Source organism: Schistocerca piceifrons, chromosome 7 (assembly GCF_021461385.2).
Source record: "Schistocerca piceifrons isolate TAMUIC-IGC-003096 chromosome 7, iqSchPice1.1, whole genome shotgun sequence".
NCBI lineage: Eukaryota > Metazoa > Arthropoda > Insecta > Orthoptera > Acrididae > Schistocerca > Schistocerca piceifrons.
This window is the reverse complement of record NC_060144.1, coordinates 337,605,347-337,629,152: the sequence shown is the minus strand read 5'-3', so window position 1 is coordinate 337,629,152 and position 23,806 is coordinate 337,605,347. Positions and strand designations below refer to the sequence as shown.

General features: G+C 43.0%; 1 protein-coding gene across 1 annotated transcript in view; it reads left to right on the top strand.

The window, feature by feature from the left end:
• Window positions 1-23,806, top strand: part of LOC124805687 (venom carboxylesterase-6-like) — a 116,691-nt gene that overhangs the window by 43,101 nt on the left and 49,784 nt on the right. The window contains exon 3 of the mRNA XM_047266256.1: window positions 14,611-14,884. Coding sequence (XP_047122212.1) covers window positions 14,611-14,884 — 274 coding nt within the window. The remainder of the gene's footprint in view (window positions 1-14,610; window positions 14,885-23,806) is intronic.

Here is a 23,806-nt window from a genome sequence, read left to right as displayed (position 1 = left end):
AACTTATGACTGTTTATTAACAAGTAAAATTTATGAAAATAGCAAATTTGCCACAGCAATTTAAAAAATATGAAAATAACATCAGTATTATAAAGCTGAACATTACAATGCACAATCCGCAAAATCAAAAAAAATGATAAGAGAAAAAAACATGTTTTACAAAGTGGCTATCGCAAAAAAATTCTATATCTTATAAAACTAATAATTTGTAGAATTAAAATAACTTTGTGGCACTAATTTAATCACTCTACGAATATTTCAGTTAGTTAGCAAACAATGATCACTGTGTCATTATACTGAAACTACAATTAATTAAGTGATTGTTACCCTTATGGGGTTCCTCACTATAAATATGCCCCATGCAAAAGCTAATGGATCACAGTCCAATGAGAATGAATAGCTATCTGACTGATAAACGAAGCAATGCCACAGAAATGAATTTACGAAACAAAATATCACAAATCTAATACATCACACAAGAACAAACATTGATCAATAAAACAGCTCTGAAAGTACAATAGTCAATGTCTAAAAAAAACTTCAATAAATAAAACACCTGCAAAATACAAGAGTCAGTCTAATAAAAAAAAAAACCAATAAATCGAAACCCGGCAAAATACTCGATGAAAGTTTCTCTGAAAGAACACACGTATATGCATTGGACTAAGAACTGTATAATCACTGTTCACTGGCACACTCAGTAGATCCACTGTTCCGAGGCACAATATATGAGGGGGGGGGGGGGGGGGGGTTCGTCGCCACAGCTGTCAGTAGGGATTTTTGTCCATCTGTTGCGTGCAATCCCACCATCTCTGCCCTCTCATTAAGTTTCTCTTGGTGGCCCGTGTCACGTACATCTCGATTTGGTTCCATGTTTGTGTTGTCAAATTCGTGCGGTATCCTCGTTTGACACGCCAGGTTGATGTTCCTGGGCAAGGATGACACTTAATGGCTCTTCTTTGTGCCACCCTTAGCTACCAGAGAACATCGAACTATGATTTACTGTCGCTTGGCAGTGGGTATCCTTCAGGAAATGTTGATAGGCGTTGTTGAAGTCTGCCAATTTCTCTGGACAGTACGTGTCAAAAGGCTCCATGCCCCTTGCGTCGTAAAATTCTTGAGTTATCCTCAATTGGCTCGCCGATTTGATATTCGTGGGCAAGGATGACACTTAGTGGCTCTTCTTTGTGCCACCCTTACCAACCAGAGAACACCGAACCATGATTTACTGTCGCTTGACAATGGGCTTCCGCCAAGAAATGTTGATAGTTGTCATTGACGTCTGCAAGTTTCTCTGGACAGTACCTGTCAAAAGGCTCCATGCCCCTTTATCCCCTGTCTTCTGTCGTTTCACCACAGCCGTTTCGTCAAGATCGCGTGCGTGTGGTGCGTTGCCAGCAGATGGATTTCCTTGCGGTGGGCCGCTCGGCCATCTCAGGTCATCGCCTCCAGGAAGGGTCGCATTGGTGCGGGCAGCCATTAACTCTGGGTGCAAGGGAAAGTGTTTGCCGCGTACCCTTCTTTTGTTGTCGACCGCGCTCCCGAAGTGGCCCGGTTGACAGTGTGTCCTGCTGGGAAACCCGCCTGTTTACAACTAGTACTTCTCCTTGCTGCTCCCGCTGCCTCGCAAGAGTTTAGCCAGTTCGTTTTCATGTTCTCAACTGCATTCACAGAAATTGTTCATCATAGTTATATGATTACAAAATGTCATACATCATGCCACAATTTTTAAGAACAAAAGTGAGACAATTTTTTTTAAATAAAAAAGTTACATGAATCGACAATATAAAAATAAAAGTTAAATGACTTGACAACATAAAAAAAATAAAAGTGAAATGACTTGACAGTATAAAAATAAAAATTAAATGAACTGACAATATAATATTTAAATCCACATCACTAATGTCATTCACCTACGTTTTAATAAATCAAATGCTACTTATTAATTCACTAAAATGAATAGGATTATGCCTTGTGCAAGTATAGGTCAGGACAGCATATGGTTTACATGTTATTTACACACACACATGCACACCTGTTGTCTATTCTACAAACTAACTACCCATAAACATGAATTACTCAAATTTTTACTTCAGTCCACTACTAGTTAATCCAACAAGCTACTTCAATGCTACTTCAACACAGTGTTTATACCAATACAACATTGTTCTAATTTGTCGTCTTCCTGACGCTCGCGGCATATGTCTTGTCACGTGATAAATATGGAGAAACTTTCCTTAAACACACACAGTAGAAAGAACAATGGTTATTTACACGCCAAAACATTTATACCAGTTGACACACCTGATAAGAGACTCGCAATTATACATTTATCATATATGTTTATACATAAAACAGTAAGACAATTTCATCTAAAATTACGTTATCGCAAGAATTAATCACGCAGATGACTCTGAGAAGGGTAAAAATATTTTCATCCTACAGGTTATATTACATTTTCTTACCCATTTTGCTCCAATTTCGTTCCTTCTTTAAGTTACCTTTCGCTTCCAAATCAGTTATTTCGCCTGTGGCGGTTATTCTGGATTCATTTCTCATGAATGGCAAAACTGTGGTCTCCTCTATTCTGTATAACAGTTTCATCTTAACATATAGACTTACAACAGACACAAAAGATCCGAATCCTCCTGTAGTTTTAATGACAAATGTTTTGCTTAATCCTTATTACATTAAACCAAGCTTTCCTTTGGTCCCATAATCAAAATTATTTAATCTTCCTCTACCTTCAAGAGGGACACTTCTTCAGTTCAACTCATATAGGCTGCAGTGCATCCCGCATCAGCGAAAACAGTAAGCTGTAATGCTCACAGCATCAGCAAAACACATAAACGTCACTTTTCTAGGACAAGTATTAAACCAGAATAATTTTTCAGGCTCTGGCTCAACATCAGTCAAGACTACAAAAAGGATCCATATTTCCGTTCCATTCTCCATTTGCTGGAAAACTGGTCGTCATTTGACTATCACAATAATATTTCAGGGCCATGTTAATTACACAGACCACAATTCTTCTTTCACATTGAAGGGAATCAATCTACTTACGAAATCCACAGACAGCACTTTACGTACACAGCTATAAAGAACAAAAAAGACATATATCATCAATATTAACATACCATCGCATATAGGAAGCCATTGGTTAAACAATCGTATTATTGCATCCTGTTTTCAAGATTCCAAACTTACTCATTCCTTTCTCAGAGTTCTCCTATCTTAAAATATTCATACAGCACGCATACTATAGTAAGAGATCCTCATTTATACTGACAGATATAGAACAGTAATAGATAGATAGTAGCAAAAAAAGCAGAAAATCGGAAACACGGCTACTAACAGCTGGGGACCTGGGTTTGCCAGACCCATAATACCCACAGTTCGAATATTCCCCTGAGTTTTGCCTTAATTCAACACAGATCTTGCTTCTCTCAGGAGCGCCTCTTTTCAATTTACACCAAAAAACCATAAACAGCATTTCACTCGTTCACAAAGAAACCTTTTATCTTCACATTTGAACCAACCTAAATCCTAATTGCACAAGGAAAGAAAAAAAACTAAAAACATCATTTCAATCAATCACATACAAACATCATCATTATTTTTACCAACATATTATTCAAAATGCATTTATCACAAATGTAAACTAATCAATTGTTTCTCTTCACCATCCTCTCTACTCCTCACTGTCCTTTCTACTCAATGTATGGTTTTACGTTTGACACATGGTGCAGCCCTTTTGATTTCTTCGATCGAAGAGTTTCAACTTCTACGGCGTTTTCAAGGGGAATCTTCCTTATGCGATACGGGCCGTTAAAGAGATTAAAAAATTTCTTGCAGACACCTGACCGTTTGTTAGACAGCTTGTGTGATCTGATGAGAACTTTTTGTCCTACATGAAACACTGTTTTTCTCACGTTTTTCTTATACGCCTTGACTCTGGCTTCTGCTGCACGCTTGATGTTGCGTAAAGCTAAGTCAACAATTGCGTGCCGGCGTAGTCTCGGCTCTAGTGGCCAAGGCACCACCTCTTTGATTTTGCTCGGGGGCTCCTTGTTTTTTAGCACAGTGATTGGCAGAAGCTTTGTTGACGTATTAGGCAACTCATTAATTATGTTCTGAAATCCTTTTAGGTGTATGTCCCACGATTGGTGATCACAACTGCAATATAACCTACATAATTTTCCTAATTCAGGCATAATACGCTCACTGGGGTTCGAGCTGGGGTGAAATAGAGAGATATATATAGGTTTAATTCTTCTCTTTCGAAGCATCCGCTGCCAGTATTGCGATCTAAATTGTGGTCCATTATCCGAGATAACCCTTTTCACACGCCCAACTTCAAGCAGAAACTGCTTTGCAAATGCAGTTGCCACTGCCCTTCCTGTGGCTCGCCTCAACGGAGTCAGACACACAAACTTGGAGGTTAGCTCCACCTCTACGAAAACATATGAAAAACCTGCTTTAGATCGTATTAGTGGCCCAAATAGATCCACGGCCGCGAGGCCACAAAGTTTGCTTGGTATTATCGGGTGCAATGATGCAGCATATGTCACTGTGGCCGCCTTTGCTCGCTGACAAGGTCCGCACACTCTAAGTACACAACGAATACGCCGTAGCATGTTATTAAAATAGCATGTCTCCTTTAGTTTTTCACAACATTTCTATGCTCCGAAGTGGCCATAACTCAAATGTATGTACCATATAATTTTGTTTACGAGTTCCTCCGGAATCACCAACACTCATCTGGAGTCGTCCGGGGCTCGTTTCTTGAATAGTATTCTATTGCGCACTAAGTAGTACTGGCGTATTCCTACATTCTCCTTGTCCTCCCACTTCTTCTTTATATATTTCAATACTGCGTCCTTATCCTGTTCGTCCGCTATACTCCCTAAAGAGGTGGTAACAAAGTTCTCGAACGCTACATTCTGTAAGTATAGGATGCTAAAATTATTTTCACCGAGTTCCCCTTCTTCTGTGTGAACCAAACCTATAGGAATGCGCGATAAAGCGTCAGCAATTACATTTTTCTGTCCCGGAATGTATTCTACAGTGAAATGATATTCCTGTAGGTATAGTGCCCAGCGTCCTAGTCTCCCATGCGTGATTTTTGTGCTCATAAGAAATTGGAGCGCACGATGGTCAGTGTACACCCTGGTGGTCCTCCCAAATAAGAAATACCTAAATTTTGAGAATGCCCAAACTATCGCGAGTGCTTCGAGTTCTGTCACGGAGTAATTTTTTTCACATCGAGAGAGCACCCTGCTCCCAAACGAGATTGTTTTACAAGTTGTAATATCATCATTTCCTTCCGTTGAAACAGTACCGCACCTAATCCTGACAAGGAACTGTCCGTCATTAAACAGAATTCATGTGTCAGGTCGGGATGCGCGAGGATGGGAGCCTCTACCAATGCCTTTTTCAATTTATAAAATTCATCCTGTGCCTCTTGATCCCAGACCCACAAAGCGTTCTTCCCTGTTAGTCCACATAGACGGGGTGTACCAAGTACACTAAAATTTATAAATCGCTTATAAAAATTACACAGGCCTAAGAACGCTCGCAACTGTTTTTTATTTGTCGGCATTGCACACTCCGCTATCGCCGAAATTTTCTCCGGATCAGGTTGTATTCCATTTGCTGAGACAATATGACCTAAGAATTTTATGTTCTCTCGTCCGAACTGTGACTTATCTAAGACGACTGTTACACCTGCCTTCTCAAAAACATCCAATAGTCTGTTCAGAACGTCATTATGATCCTCCCACGACTTTTCCGCTGTTTCAAATCATCAGGCAAAATGCTATTTAATCCCCTTATAAAAGCAGATGATGAGACGGTTAGTCCGAACGGGAGACGCCGGAATTGGAAACAATTTCCATAACACAGGAACGCTGTATATACTCTGCAAGATGAATGTAGCACGATTTGCCAAAAACTCGAACGGAGGTCGACAGATGATAGTACCTTTCCCCCAAGGAAACGTTGTAAGAGTTCCTCAAGGTTCTCAGGCCTGTCCGTTTCCGACATAATAATTGTGTTTATCTGTCTCGAGTCTAGTACCAAACGAACCGAGTTGTCGCGTTTTGGTACGACAAGCAAGGGTGAGTTGTACGAGCTTACTGTCCGCTCAATTATTCCTTGTTCTAACATCTTGTTTATTTCCTTCTCCACCTGGGCTTTATACGCCACGGGAATAGGGTATGGTCTAACAGAAAACTTCTGATGGTCACGTACTCTGAATTGGTAAGTAAAACCCTTAATCGACCCCGGAGTCTCAGAAAATACCCGTTCATGATTCCTAAGTAGGCAATACAATTTCTCCTTTTCCCTGTCCGTGGTTCTGACACCCGCGATGCTCTTTCTCAGTGCATCAGCTTCTCTGCTTTTAGAAAGCGTAGCTACCTGTTCCAACTCTGGTCCTACTGTTCTCTAGTAGACAGGCTTGTCTGCTACCATCAAGCATGCAACTAGAAATACATTTGCTCATTCATCCTCTCACACAGAAGGGAAGGGGGATGACAGTATCTTATCATATACAGTATATAAAAGAAAGCATATGAAGGTTCCGTATGAGACTGTGTGACATGAATTACATATAAACTGTGTTTTAAAGTGTAGTAGTGTGACAGATCGTTCTTGTTTACGTGTAAAAGTAACATGTTTCACTGCTCAGTCTCCTCCCAGATAGTCAGAAACACCACAGTAAATTTAGAAGAAGAATTTATGCCGTAAATGACAACAGATTTAAGAAATTAACGTGAAAGGAATCGAACAGAGACGTTTCAACATATACGTGCTCTTCTGCGAGCATCGATGGTTGCTGCAGAAAAAACGGTGCACAAAGCACATGTAATGTGAGTAAAAAGCTGGAGAGATGCTTTGTCTAAGGGTGTGCTTCTATTTTCTTTATGTCTGGTAGTGTGCATGTAGTAATCTTCTGAAAACTTGGAAGTACTTCTGACTAACCATGTATACATTCTTTTACTTGGCCATCGACACTAATTTTGCTGCCCAAATGGAAAAATTCCTCTGCTAGCTTTAGTGTCATTTCCTAACCTAATTGCCCCGGTATAACCTGGTTTAAGTCGACTACTATGCATCACACTTATTTCACTTTTGTTGATATTCATCTTATAACCCCTTTTCAGTTCCACTCAACTGATTTTCCAAGTTCTTTGTCATCTCAGTCAGATTTCCAATGCCATCAGCAAACCTTTAAGTTTTGTATTTTTTTTTTTTTTTTTATAATTGCCAAGAGAAGGTCTTTGATTCATAGGACAGATACGCATAAAAATAGCTACATATGAAAACAGACATCTTTTTGACAATGCCTCATTGTATGTCTTAACTACCGATGGACAGAAAGAGGTAGTAACCTTTTTGGACGACAGTAGGAGATTGTATTTACGTTAGCATTAACTGTGCAAAGCTGCAACCCATTATTTCAGTTGAGGCGTAACAGCAATGCAGTGGGCTGTGCCCCATCCATCTTAACAAGTTCTGTTACAGTGTTGCCACAATGGCTATCAGACGCGCTTCAGTTAAGGCTCAGAGAACGGGAAGCGTGTTGTGAAAAGTGTGAGAAAACATTTCTGCTTGCTGCGGAAGGCGACAGTTGAATAGACTGTGCGGGGTCTTGCCCACTCGTCGCTAATAAGGTGCCTATGGAATGATGCGTTCTCGGAATGCTCTACAACAATTCCAACAAATAACATTAGTAGTTTTATTTCTAGAAAGCAATTGCCAATACTTAACTTTGGAGATTTACAAGTAGTAGTCGCAAACAAGGGGGCGACTTGCAATATAATTTAGAGTCCTCGATATGTGAAATGTTCAGGCAAGTTTACACATGTCACTGATAACTAAGGTGCCGACCTGCGCGGCCGAGGCTAGCAGGAGCGGCGAATGTTCCCTTCTTCTAGGTGTCACTCTTGGCGCGGCTCGGTCCAGTTCCGCGCACCAATGGCCGCCGTTTCCTCACCGCCTTCTCCACTCTTGCGGTCCGCATCTTCGTTTCAGCGCTTATGGTTACGCCAGAACAGACAGGTAGCAGAGCTTCAACACAAAAAGAACACAAAAAAGGACATGACGTGTACATCACGCGATGCAAATAATGCAAATTAATTGATGGGTTGCTATGGCGCATTGACAACAGTGGACAGTTCAGGTATGACGTTAAGAGCACTGATTACAGAAACTAAATGCTAAGACGTGCAATGTCAATTAACAATATTTTTCATCCAACTATGGTATAACTTGCAGCAGATCACAGCCAGCATTTAATATTTCGAGTTCTCCTTTTTCTACAGTTGTCTCAAAATTCACACTTTCAAATGCCCAATATGAAAAAGGTCGAGTAATGACAGACTGGATGAATGTACTGGTACAGAATGAAGATCTCCTATTCCGCTCTACCTTTTTTTTTCAGGGTATTAGCTTACAACCAACTCAACGCACCTATATGTCGACAAACAACTGGGGGAGATTTTCTATAACTTGGGAGGTTTGTTTCTGACCCATGTCAACATCATTTTGTTAATTCGAGTGGAAGATGATTTGGGTATATACGCACATAAAAAAAAAAGTTTTGCATCACCTCGGTTCCGAGAGTTCCGGAACTTGTACAGAAAACTGGAATATCGATCAACATAAACATCATTTACGCCCTTTTTATTGCTCATGAAAACCACACATTGCATGTTGTACCACCATGCAGTAAGACCTTCAGAGGTGGTGGTCCAGACTGCTGTACACACCGGTAACTCTAATACCCAGTAGCACGTCCTCTTGGAGGACGACGGTTCAATCCCGTCTCCAGCCATCCTGATTTAGGTTTTCAGTGATTTCCCTAAATCGTTTCAGGCAAATGTCGGGATGGTTCCTTTGAAAGGGCACGGCCGATTTCCTTCCCAATCCTTCCCTAACCCGAGCTTGTGCTCCGTCTCTAATGACCTCGTTGTCGACGGGACGTTAAACACTAACCACCACCACCACGTCCTCTTGCATTGATGCATGCCTGTATTTGTCATGGCACAGTATCCACAAGTTCATCAAGGCACTGTTGGTCCAGATTGACCCACTCCTCAACAGGGATTCGGCGTAGATCCCTCAGAGTGGTTGGTGGGTCACGTCGTCCATAAACAGCCCTTTTCAATCCATCCCAGGCATGATCGATATGGCCACTCTAGTCGAGCGATGTCGTTACCCTGAAGGAAGTCATTCACAAGACGTCCACGATGGGGGCGCGAATTGTCGTCCATGAAGACGAATGCCTCGTCAATATGCTACCGACATGGTTGCACTATCGGTCAGAGGATGGCATTCACGTATCGTACAGCCGCTACGGCGCCTTCCATGACCACCAGCGGCGTACGTCAGCCCCACATAATGCCACCCCAAAACAGCAGTCAACTTCCACCTTATCACACTTGCTGGACAGTGCCTCTAAGGCGTTCAGCCTGACTGGGTTGCCTCCAAACACGTCTCCGACGATTGTCTGATTGAGGGCATATGCGACACTCATCGGTGAAGAGAACGTGATGCCAATCCTAAGCGGTCCATTCGGCATGTTGTTGGGCCTATCTGTACCGCGCTGCATGGTGTCGTTGTTGCAAAAGTGGACCTCGCCATGGACGTCGGGAGTGAGTTTGCGCATCATGCAGCATATTGCGCACAGGTTGAGTCGTAACACGACGTCCTGTGGCTGCACGAAAATCATTATTCAATATGGTGGCTTTGTTGCCAGGGTTCCTCCGAGCCGTAATCCGTAGGTAGCAGTCATCCACTGCAGTAGTAGCCCTTCGGCGGCCTGAGCGAAGCATGTCATCGACAGTTCCTGTCTCTCTGTATCTCCTCCATGTCCGAACAACATCGCTTTGGTTTACTCAGAGACGCCTGGACACTTCCCTTAATGAGGGCCCGTCCTGGCACAAAGTGACAACGCGGACGCGATCGAACCACGGTTTTGACCGTCTATGTATGGTTGAACTACAGACAACACGAGCCGTATAGCTCCTTCCTGGTGGAATGACTGGAAATGATCGGCTATTTGACCCCCTCCGTCTAACAGGCGATGCTAATGCATGCTTGTTTACATCCTTGGGCGGGTTTAATGACATCTCTGAACAGTCATAGGTACTGTGTCTGTGATACAATATCCACAGTCAACGTCATCTTCAGGAGTTGTGGGAACCTGGGTGATGCAAAACTTTTTTTTGATGTGTATTAAGTAATCGTTCTCTATGCCATTTCGTATGTTTCCTTGCTGTTTCTTGAAGACTAATCCCAACAGTGATGGTGGGTCTTACCTAGGCCAATATATGACAATTCCTACTGTTAATTATGTCTTGTAGGTTGAAAAAGACTTGGAATAAGAACAATAGTCGCGGAAACCAATTTATTTCACACAATGTCTCAGTAAGCACAGGTTAGACAGATACGAAGTCAGCTTGACTCAATGTGTGAACCTTGCGGCTGTTGAGGTAGAACAGTTGTTAGGATAGGAATTTCCCAACATTAATGTTTCATTGCCGTAGAGCACTGTTACGCTAACACATCGACAAGTGAACACGGACTGCTGCAAAACACACAGTATAATACCCTGGGCTCAGATTCCTCTGAATTATTGACCAGTAAACCTAATGGTTATCATATTTACCAATCCTTCGTTACTATACCTCTACACCGAAGGATTAACCATTTTTAGTTTGGTTGCTTAAGCAGTGTTCCTGCCTCCATCTGACCGCCAGAGCTTTCAGTTGCAAACTACAAATGATGTGTTTTAGTACTGAGATTTGAGCAAATTCGCTTATCACTGGCAAGATGTTATGAGTACTGCATTCTTGCTATAAGAAACAATGCAAGGTTTTACAGAATGTATTGCAGAGAATAATTAACGATAATATCTTTTCGTTTACAAACATCTATTAGCTGTGAACAGTACGGAGACAGATCTTGGTGAATGGTTCTCAAATCCACTTCGTACACCGACATTTCGAACTGCCATCCATTGGCTATATAGATCCTTTTTACGCGACTAGGAGACCTGGTGCGAAACTTTCGCACTTCCATAGTTTTAAATAAAGACAGTATTTGGAATACGTGTAGTCATTGCGGAAAGCGTAGTTGTGGGAATGAAGAGAAAACATCTTCAAAAATGAAACGAACGACGTGAAATAATAATCATGAATTTATTATATGTCCTTAGATATATATTTCATGCACATAATTTTGAACAAAATTCTGTAGTGCTTTACAATACCTCGGTGCAAACGATATTTGACATAAGAACGTTATCTTCGTATAGATTTTGTTGTTGACAAAAGTTTATAATTAATGATAAAATAGAAATACAAAATAAAAAGAAGTAAATAAATGTAATTTACCGCTCAAGACAATATTTGGCTATCATTAGTTGCTTGTAATTTCTAGCCGGCAGGAGTGGCCGAGAGGTTAAAGGAGCTACAGTCTGGAACCGCACGACCGCTGCGGTCGCAGGTTCGAATCCTGCCTTGGGCATGGATGTGTGTGATGTCCTTAGGTTAGTTACGTTTAAGTAGTTCTAAGTTCTAGGGGACTTATGACCACAGCAGTTGAGTCCCATAGTGCTCAGAGCTATTTGAACCATTTTTTTGTAATTTCTAAATTTCGACAGTTGTATTTATATTATTTACCTGTTGTTGAAGGAAAGTTTAGTATCAAATACGAATATAAAATACAAAGAAATAAATAAGTGCGAAATGTAAAGGTTAGAACGTAGTGTTCGCTTCTTACGTGGTATAACAATGAGACTACCATAAATTATAACTGTATTTTGAGATATTAACTGCACCTCGTACTTCATGTATGTTAAGCCATAGTGGCAATAGGTAAATCTCATCTCAAAGCGACAGTGACAAAAATATGTTTGTCGTTTCGGAAAGTATATTCGTTTAGAAAAGTCAACTAGTACGATGGGCAGAGATAATGGACGACCGCACCGGAACGGTTATTAGCTATGACATTACTGCACACAAATTATCCAGTTATTTAAAGCAAATAAAATGGTAGTTGTAATAAGATAATATGAAAAGGGCGTCTCTTATTTGCGATGAATAATTTAGCTTCGTAAAATAAGGTAAGTAGGTGGCCATTCCTGACGGTCTTTTGCCTATGATATTTAAAAGTCTCTTTTATGATAAAATTTTTCACGAATGGTATTAGAGAAAAATTGGTATGCAATGGCTGAAGCCGTTTAAAAAACCTTTCTAATGACATCTCATTCATCCCTGTAAGATTGGTATGTGTTGAGGAAATGGGGTGTTGACTTGAGAAATAATATATACGATGTTTGTCATCCCTGTGTTGGAACAGAGTTGTAACCAAGAGGTAACCATCATCTCTATGGCACTGAAGCCGTCTGCGCTATCACAGTAATCGCCACCAGCAACTTCCTGGCTGCCTTCACATTCCATATATGCAGGGTGTTCGTGAATTCCCGATACAAACTTCTAGGACTTGTAGGGGGGTGGGGGTGGGGGGGGAGGGGGAACGAGTACATAATATTATGAATAGGAGTCCACGTCCGGAAACGTACCGGTTCCGTGCTACAGGCATTTGAAAACGTGTTTGCTGTGTAGAATAGTCATGGTGAGGGGGTAGGGGGGGGGGTTGCTTACGTTGGATTAGCTGATATCATTTGACGTCTATCCAAGCTCTTTCACTGTTTCAAGCCTCTATCACATGTCTGTGAGTGTTAGAGCAACTTGGTTGATTACATGTCTGCAGAGTAAACCGACATGATCCAGCTGTACGGCGTCGCCTTTATCAAGATAGTTATACAAGATGTCCGACACCATCACATTCCTTTTTGGCACAATTACGCAGTTCGAGAAAGGAGACCTTCACCATCAGCAGGCATGACTGTGGTGTTCCAAGCAGATGCCGCACATCCGAACTGGAAGAGGCTGTACTGCACCATGTTGAAAAGAACCCGTTAACGAGTATATCAGAAATTATGCATGCAATGAATGTTGCCCCAAGCACCATCTGTTATGTTGTGGATGACTAACAACTACATCCATACTACCTCCAGCACTCCATACTACTTCTAACACACACACACACACACACACACACACACACATACAAACACACACACACACACACACACACACACACACACACACACACACGTGAATGTGGCTTGAACCAGGTGAGAGAGGTAGGACAAAATGGTTCAAATGGCTCTGAGCACTATGGGACTTAACTTCTAAGGCCATCAGTTCCCTAGAACTTAGAACTACTTAAACCTAACTAACCTAAGGACATCACACACATCCATGACCGAGGCAGGATTCGAACCCGCGACCGTAGTGGTCGCGCGGTTCCAGACTGTAGCGCCTAGAACCGCACGGCCACCTCGGCCGGCCGAGGTAGGACAAACATCAAATGAAATGAGCCAATCTGACTAAAGAACAGTCCACCATGAGTACCCTGTTGCAAACCTGCCTAGCAAACATGGTCTCAAACGGCTGTAGAACGGCAACGGTACGTTTCTGGACCTGGGTTCCTATTCAAAATTTTATGAACTCCGTGATGACTGGGTGTTTTGTGATTTCCTTAGCTTAGTTAGGTTTAAGTAGTTCTAAGTTCTAGGGGACTGATGACCATAGATGTTAAGTCCCATAGTGCTCAGAGCCATTTGAACCATTTTTTTTATGAATTCACCCCCTTCTACAAATCCCAGTAGCCTGTAATGGGAATTTCTGAACGCCCTATAGCTAGCGCGAATCGCTTTGTCCTCTTGAGAGGAGAGGTTTTCGACTGCAGGCAACTAGAGGACCTTCGTAGGGCTCTGAATTAGGTCCATACTATAGCGAATACCTGTCTAGTGACCTTGTAAGTAGGCTGTTTAGGCTTTTATATTGGTAACGCCGCGTAGCGCTCTATATGAAAATCACTGACTGTGCTGTGTGCAGTCTGTGGCTGCTGGGCATTGTTGAAATAGTCGCTATTGTAGTGTTGGGCAGTTGGCTGTTAACAGCGCGTACCGATGCGCAGTTGGAGGCGAGCCGCCAGCAGTGGTGGATGTGGGGAGAGAAACGGCGGAGTTTTGAGAGCGGATGATCTGTACGTGTGTCCATCAGAGACAGTAAATTTGTAAGACTGGATGTCATGAACTGCTATATGTATTATGACTTTTGAACACTATTAAGGTAAATACATTGTTTGTTCTCTATCAAAATCTTTCATCTGCTATGCCTATCAGTAGTTAGTGCCTTCAGTAGTTAGAATCTTTTATTTAGCTGGCAGTAGTGGCGCTCACTGTATTGCAGTAGTTCGAGTAACGAAGATTTTTGTGAGGTAAGTGATTTGTGAACGGTCAGGGCCATTCTTTTGTAGGGATTATTGAAAGTCAGACTGCGTTGCGCTAAAAATATTGTGTGTCAGTTTAGTGATGATCAGAATAGGTAAAGAGTGAAATGTCTGAGTACGTTCAGTTTTGCTCAGCTGTTTGAAAATCAAATAGCGTAAGAGTTTTATCAGCACGGTAATTCATAAATTTTTTCTAAGGGGACGTTTGATAACCTGACGAACCTGTTGTGTTGGCAGGCACCGCAGCCCCCGGCCAGCTGGGAGGGTGACCGCGATGCCTTGGAGCAGCCATCCTCCTGCGCGCAGAACATGGGTCAGCGTTACGAGGGTTCCGAGGACTGCCTCTACGTCAACGTGTTCGTCCCTTACAACGCGTCAGGACCTTTTCCTGTGCTTACATGGTTTCCTGGAGGCGCCTTCAAAGGCGGGTCTTCGGTAAACGTGGGTCCAGACCTCTTTCTGTCGCAAGACATCATTGTAGTCGCTGTCCAGCCACGAGTTGGAGCATTGGGTAAGTACAGGGTGAGTCAAAAGGACTTTAAAACTCTGCAATGAGTTGAAATTTATTGAGGTGACTTACAGAATCGTCAGATGTGTCATTTTGTAGGAAACAACCTCAAGTTACAGATAAAGGCGTCAGCTGTCGTTTTGATTCGATCTGACTACTGTTTGTGATGCGGCAAACATCCCGCCGGTAATTATTTCCTTCCACACTCGTTGCAGCAAATCGGGCGTAACTTGTGCAATGGGAGGGTAGATTCGATTTCTCAAATGTTCAAATGTGTGTGAAATCTTGTGGGATTTAACTGCTAAGGTCATCGGTCCCTCAGCTTACACACTACTAGGTCATCGGTCCCTAAGCTTACACACTACTTAACCTAAATTATCCTAAGGACAAACACACACACACATGCCCGAGGGAGGATTCGAACCTTCTCCAGTACCAGCTGAACAGTCCATGACTTCAGCGCCCTAGACTGTTCGGCTAATCCCACGCGGCTGGGTTTCTCAGGTCGGCTAAGTTATTTAGTAGGGGAGGAACATTCATACGGTCTTTAATAAAACTGCAGAGAAAGAAATCCAGTGGTGTCAAGTTTGAGGGGTGAGGTGGTCATGTGATTGGTCCTTCACGGCCAGTCCCCATAAGTAATCTTACCTGCATCACTAATATACTGTGCCATTGTGAATCTGGATGGTTTCAAGTGTAAACGTCTACGCAGTACTCGCCAAACAATCTTTTGTAGAATGCCAGTCAAGCGAGACGCACATCGCGTTGATTTTTGTGGACTGCAGGCAAAGCTCTCCCTAACCTGTTCGACGTAATAATCAATACGCGGGCGACCTGCTGATCATGTCGTAGTGAACAACCCGTCTCAACAAAGTTCTTGTGCTAAGAGTAATAGGTAGGCCTGCTTGGACGTTCTTTAGCGTATTCACTGTGAATTTTACGCCGAACCGTTGTTACAGAGTTCGTTTCTTGAAACCAAAACACACAACGAGCACACGCTGCAGCAGTGAAAAGAGCCCTTTCAATACTGCACCACGCTGGCGCTCGTGGTGGCGGAATGCTGTACTGATGTACTTTGTGAATTAAACTTGAGGTTGTTTGCTACAAAATTACACATCTACAGTGTAAGTAGGCTGTTTAGGTTTTTATGTTGGTAACGCCACGTGGCGCTCTTATGTAAGTAGGCTGTTTAGGTGTTCATGCTGGTAATGCCACGTAGCGCTCTGTATGAAAATCACTGACTGTGCTGTGTGCAGTCTATGACTGGTTGGCATTGTTGGAATATTCACTATTGTAGTGTTGGACAGCTGGATGTGAACAGTGCATAGCGTTGTGCAGTTGGAGGTGAGCCGCCAGCAGCGTAGGGTGTTACAAAAAGGTACGGCCAAATTTTCAGGAAAAATTCCTCACACACAAATAAAGAAAAGATGTTACGTGGACATGTGTCCGGAAGGCTTAATTTCCATGTTAGAGCTCATTTTAGTTTCGTCCACCTACGCTCAATGGAGCACGTTATCATGATTTCATACTGGATACTCTACCTGTGCTGCTAGAACATGTGCCTTTACAAGTACGACACAACATGTGGTTCATGCACGATGGAGCTCCTGCACATTTCAGTCGAAGTGTTTGTACGCTTCTCAACAACAGATTCGGTGACCGATGGATTGGTAGAGGCGGACCAATTCCATGGTCTCCACACTCTCCTGACCTCAACCCCCTTGACTTTCATTTATGGGGGCATTTGAAAGCCCTTGTCTACGCAACCCCGGTACCAAATGTAGAGACACTTCGTGCTCGTATTGTGGACGGCTGTGATACAATACGCCATTCTCCAGGGGTGCATCAGCGCATCAGGGATTCCATGCGACGGAGGGTGGATGCAAGTATCCTCGCTAACGGAGGACATTTTGAACATTTCCTGTAACAAAGTGTTTGAAGTCACGCTGGTACGTTCTGTTGCTGTGTGTTTCCATTCCATGATTATTGTGATTTGAAGAGAAGTAATAAAATGAGCTCTAACATAGAAAGTAAGCGTTCCCGGACACATGTTCACATAACATATTTTCTTCCTTTTTGTGTGAGGAATGTTTCCTGAAAGTTTGGCCGTACCTTTTTGTAACTAGTGCCTTCAGTAGTTAGAATCCTTTATTTAGCTGGCAGTATTGGCGCACGCTGTACTGCAGTAGTTTGAGTAACGAAGATTTTTGTGAGGTAAGTGATTTATGAAAGGTATAGGTTATTGTTAGTCAGGGCCATTCTTTTGTAGGGATTATTGAAAGTCAGATTGCGTTGCGCTAAAAAAAAATTGTGTGTCAGTTTACTGTTGATCAGAATAAGTAAACAGAGAAATGTCTGAATACGTTCAGTTTTGCTCAGCTGTTTGAAAATCAAATAACGTAGAGGTTTTCCAGCACTGTCATTTATAAATTTTTTTCTAAGGGAACGTTTCATAACAGATTCTGTAAGTTATTTCAATAAATTTGCATATAGAATAAATTTCTTTATTTCCATCTCTAATCACAAATTTGTTAGGTCCTCAGACTACCAGTTTCGGTCAACAATGACCATCTTCAGATCTGTTTTAAGCACATGTCCTAATATAATGGACCATCGTCAAAAGATAAATATCAAATCAGCTCAGTTTGTTTTGAACAGTAGTGCTGTTAACAAAATGACTATAGTATATAGGATATTTAATTTATATATGACGATGCTGAAATGATTTTGTGTTTATCTTTTGACGATGCCACTATGACTCCTTTATATTAGGACATATTTTTAAAACAGATCCGAAGGTGGTCGTTGCTGACCGATACCGGTAGTCCGAGGGCTTAAAAAGTTCTTGATCATGAACGGAAATAAAGAAATGTATTCTACATTTTCTGGATCATTGTTAATTCTTGAGCATGTAGCATATCATTTCAAAGCCGTAGTTTAGATATTTTCCTTGTGATCTATGCATACGTTAAATTTCTAAGGTCTTCGATTTCCGTATTCACAAAATAATGATAAAAAATATGTAATGCTACTGAAGAGAGACGTTGTTGGACGGGAACAATCACAGGCAATGACGGATGACACGAAACAATGTAAATACATAACAGAGGAGGAGTGATATATTTATAGCGAAAACTTGTATAAGTAGGAAAGTAGTATGGCAGACATAAATAGGCCTACCATTCATGTTTAACACAGGTCAGAATACCAACATAAAGGTGAGGATTACACTCTCCTTAGGCACTAATGCATATTTTGCACCTGTTATTTATGCTGGCTAACAAATTTTTAGGAGTCGTTGGGGGGATATTGTTCCACTCCTCTCTCAAGGTGGTTTTCGCTTCTTGCACATTTCAGGGAGAGCGTCTTCACTGAGAAACAAGTCTGCCAAGAGGATTCCAGGCATGGTCTATAACACGCAGGCCATCCATAAGTTCTTCATTGTATACTCTGTCCTACACCGCATCGATCTTACGTGGGGTGGTATTCGCGTCCAGAAACGGAATGTCGGGACCTCCCGCACCCTAAAGAGACGGACATGATCCAGAATAATCTCTCTGCAATATCGACGAGCTGTAACGGTAGCTCGCACAAAGATACGCATTGTGTTTGCCCATTGTGCGCAGTGCCTGCCCACATCATAACGCTTGGGCCTTACCGAGGACGTTCATGATTATTCTGTGGTGTGCAACGCGTTCCCCTCTCTCCCCACACTAACTAATGAGAAACATAGAAGTAGATATCCTCGGTGTAACAAAGCAGCTTCAATCACTTAATAAAGGCAAGGCCTCCTGTCCAGATTGTATACCAGTTAGGTTCCTCTCAGAGTATGCTGATAAAATAGCTCCATGTTTAGCAATTATATTCAACCACTCGCTCACAGAAAGATCCGTACCTAAAGACTGAAAAATGCTCAGGTCACACCAACACCCAAAAAGGGAAGTAGGAGTAATCCGCTGAATTACCGGCCTATTGCCGTTGGTGGGGAGTCTTGCGTGCCTCAGCGATACAGATAGCCGTACCGTAGATGCAACCACAACGTAGGGGTATCTGTTGAAAGGCCAGACAAATGTGTGGTTCCTGATGAGGGGCAGCACCCTTTTCAGTAGTTGCAGGGGCAACAGTCTGGATGATTGACTGATCTGGCCTTGTAACACTAACCAAAACGGCCTTGCTGTGCTGGTACTGCGAACGGCTGAAAGCAAGGGGAAACTACAGCCGTAATTTTTCCCGAGGGCATGCAGCTTTACTGTATGGTTAAATGATGATGGCGTCCTCTTGGGTAAAATATTCCGGAGGTAAAATAGTCCCCCATTCGGATCTCCGGGCGGGGACTACTCAAGAGGACGTCGTTATCAGGAGAAAGAAAACTGGCGTTCTACGGATCGGAGCGTGGATTCAGAAAGATGTAGGTTGCAGTAGTTACTGGGAGATGAAGCTTGCACAGGATAGAGTAGCATGGAGAGCTGCATCAAACCAGTCTCAGGACTGAAGACCACAACAACAACAATATCACTAACGTCCATTTGAAGTAGGGTTTTGGAACATATACTGTATTCGAACATTATGAAGTACCTCGAGGAAAACGATTTATTGACACGTAGTCAGCACGGATTCAGAAAATATCGTTCTTGTGAAAACACAACTAGCTCTTTATACTCATGAAGTAATAAGTGCTATTGACAGGAGATGTCAAATTGATTCCATATTTTTAGATTTCCAGAAGGCTTTCGACACCGTTCCTCATAAGCGTCTTCTAATCATGCTACGTGCCTACGGAGTATCGCCTCAGTTGTGCTACTGGATTCGTGATTTCCTGTCAGAAAGGTCACAGTTCGTAGTAATAGATGGAAAGTCATCGAGTGAAACAGAAGCAATATCCGGCATTCCCCAAGGAAGTTCTATAGGCCCTCTATTGTTCCTGATTTAAATTAACGACATAGGAGACAATCTGAGCAGCCGTCTTAGATTGTTTGCAGATGATGCTGTCATTTACCGTCTTGTAAAGTCATCAGACGATCAAAACGACTTGCAAAATGATTTAGATAAGATATCTGTATGGTGCGAAAAGAAGCAATTGACCCTGAATAAAGAAAAGTGTGAAGCTATTTACATGAGTACTAAAAGAAATCAGCTAAATTTCGATTACGCTATAAGTCACACAAATCTGAAGGCTGTAAATTCAGCGAAATACTTAGGGATTACAATTACAAATAACCTAAATTGGAACGATCACACAGATAATAATGTGGGTAGAGCAAACCAAAGACTGCGATTCATTGGCAGAACACTTAGAAGGTGCAACAGGTCTACTAAAGAGACTGCTTACACCACGCTTGTCCGCCCTGCTCTGGGGTATTGCTGTGCAGTATGGGATCCGCATCAGGTGGGACTGACATCGAAAAAATACAAAGAAGGGCAGCTTGTTTTGTATTATCGCGAAATAGGGGAGATAGTGTCACAGACATGATATGTGAATTGGAGTGGCAATCATTGAAACAAAGGCGTTTTTCGTTGCCACGGGATCTTCTCATGAAATTTCAATCACCAGTTTTCTCCTCCGACTGCAAAAACATTCTGTTGGCTCCCACCTACATAGGGAGAAATGATCATCACGATAAAATAAGAGAAATCAGGCCTCGCACAGAAAAATTTAAGTACTCGTTTTTCCCGCGTGCCGTTCGAGAGTGAACGGTACAGAGACAGCTTGAAGGTGGTTCATTGAACCCTCTGCCACGCACTTTATTGTGAATACCAGAGTAGTCACGTAGATGTAGATGTGGCCAGAATCACTCTGCCACAGTAAAGCAGCATTCGGCGGAGAACATCACTCCAGATCACTGTTCCTGACCGCAACCAACACTGTTTTACGCACTATACACCAGGGAACTCTTTCTCGACGATGACGTGGTTAAAGTGGGATGCATTTAAAACGCTTCCGAGCGTACAAAGCAGCCTGATTTAATCGTCATGAAATGGTTCTGGCAGAGGCACCAGTGGCGACTGCAAGGTATGAAGTGGTCAGGCTAGGAGTGAGCTGTCTGTCCCGTTTCTCCACTTGGGTTACGTACCGATCCTCTTGAGGTATGGTGGTCCGTCTACGACCACCAGCAAGCTTTCGCTTAGCATTTCCTCCTTCAGCAGCCGCAAGATGACACTTTTGGACGCACCCATTACTATAGACACAATAGCATTACTTTGACCAGCTCCCAGCCGTCCAACTGCTCGCATACGATCTTAAGCACTCAAATGATGTCTTGCAGACACGTTATTGTACCACACGGAATACCGCACTAATCAGCTCCACAAAAACTTTCCTCACACACCGTACTACACGAACTGTCAACGCATTTTTTGTTCACAGCGTCTATTTTGACCAGCGGTAAATTGCTGATGCAATAACACCATGACCGGTGAGTGTGCAACCACTGAGTGTGTCTTTCATCGCTGGAGAAAGAGATAAAACGCTAGGATCCACAAATAAACTCCTGTGTCGCGTTCGCCAGCTGCATTGGTGCACAGCCATAGCGAAAGAGAACACGTGCAGACTTTCCCGACCTTTAACTGTATTTGGCAATGCTGGAAGAAGCTTGTTCTTCAAAACGTCTTGTTAACTCGTACCTGCTCATGTATAAAAGCCTTGGAACACAATGAGTAAGGATTAAGCCATCTCTGTCCCTAAAAGAGCCCCCATTTTTCAGAACTGGCCCTTACCCGAGATATTTTTGGTGACAGAGAGTCTGTGTGCCTCCAGGGAGCTGACTGTAGTCTACACTACTGGCCATTAAAATTGCTACACCACGAAGATGACGTGCTACAGACGCGAAATTTAACCGACAGGAAGAAGATGCTGTGATATGAAAATGATTAGCTTTTCAGAGCATTCACACAAGGTTGACACCGGTGGCGACACCTACAACATGCTGACGTGAGGAAAGTTTCCAACAGGTTTCTCATACACAAACAGCAGTTGACCAGCGTTGCCTGGTGAAACGTTGTTGTGATGCCTCGTGTAAGGAGGAGAAATGCGTACCATCGCGTTTCCGACTTTGACAAAGGTCGGATTGTAGCCTATCGCGATTGCGGATTATCATATCGCGACATTGCTGCTCGCGTTGGTCGAGATTCAATGACTGTTAGCAGAATATGGAATCCGTGGGTTCAGGAGGGTAATACGGAACGCCGTTCTGGATCCCAACGGCCTCGTATCACTAGCAGTCGAGATGACAGGCATCTTATCCGCATGGCTGTAACGGATCGTGCAGCCACGTCTCGATCCCCGAGTCAACAAATGGGGACATTTGCAAGACAACAACCATCTGCACGAACAGTTATACGACGTTTGCAGCAGCATGGACTATCAGCTCGGAGTCCATAGCTGCGGTTACCCTTGACGCTGCATCACAGACAGGAGCGCATGCGATGGTGTACCCAACGACGAACCTGGGTGCACAAATGGCAAAACGTCATTTTTTCGGATGAATCCAGGTTCTGTTTACAGCATCATGATGGTTGCATCCGTGTTTGGCAACATCGCGGTGAACGCACATTGGAAGCGTGTATTCGTCATAGCCATACTGGCGTATCACCCGGCGTGATGGTATGGGGTGCCATTGGTTACATGTCTCGGTCACCTCTTGTTCGCATTGACGTCACTTTGAACAGTGGACGTTACATTGCAACCGAGTTACGACCCGTGGCTCTACCCTTCATTCGATCCCTGCGAAACCCTAAGTTTCAGTAGGATAATGCACGACCACATGTTGCAGGTCCTGTACGGGCCTTTCCGGATACAGAAAATGTTCTACTGCTGCCCTGGCCAGCACATTCTCCAGATCTCTCACCAGTTGAAAACGTCTGGTCAATGGTGACCGAGCAACTGGCTCGTCACAATACGCCAGTCACTACTCTTGATGAACTGTGGTATCGTGTTGAAGCTGCATGGGCAGCTGTACCTGTACACGCCATCCAAGTTCTGTTTGACTGAATACCCAGGCGTATCAAGGCCGTTATTACCGCCAGAGGTGGTTGTCCTGGGTACTGATTTCTCAGGACCTATGCACCCAAACTGCGTGAAAATGTAATCACATGTCAGTTCTAGTATAATATATTTGTCCAATGAATACCCGTTTATCATATGCATTTCTTCTTGGTGTAGCAATTTTAATGGCCAGTAGTGTATAACATCTTGTATAGACACCTTTTATTAACCTGACACGTTCCACATCATTACGAAGTATCGTATTGATTATCTATGGAACAAGTACTAATCTAATCACTAATGCAGACACAGTGTGTGGCGGCAGTATTATCTGCGCAGCAGAAAGTTCAACTTTTGGAGACCGCGACTCCAGATGTCGCAGCAAAGACAACAGACAAGGATAGCCGTTGGCCTGCTGAACGATAAATATATCTCGCCTGGCGTTTGGGTCGGCAGTTCACATCTTGCTACTAAAGCCCCAAACGCCCATTCGCAAATACAACTGATATCTCGCATTCTGGACCTTGTAGGGCGTCCGTAGGCCCTTACTATAAATTTGCACTCGCACAGGTCGATAGGGCGGACAATCGATCGTGACGTGTTGCGAGAGCGAGTGTGGAGTTGAGCCAGTGCCATGTTGCGGGTAGAAGTGTGTGGAGGTCTTTGTGGAAATGTAAGGCTTTAACGGAGAAGGGAGTCGCCATCGCCGTGGTTAGACCCCTTTGTACAAAAATAATACCGGGAAGGTGAAGAAGTATTATTACGAAAGTGATCAGTGACATTTCTAGGGCCGATATTTGGTTTCGCGTCTACCGCGCCGGCATCACCTTGGATTGCGGTGTTGGATTGCAGTGTTGGATGCAGTGATGGATTAGCGTGTGACGATAATGGAAAATGAAGAAGCCTGTGCTGAGATTAGCCGTAATTAGATATGTATGACGAAG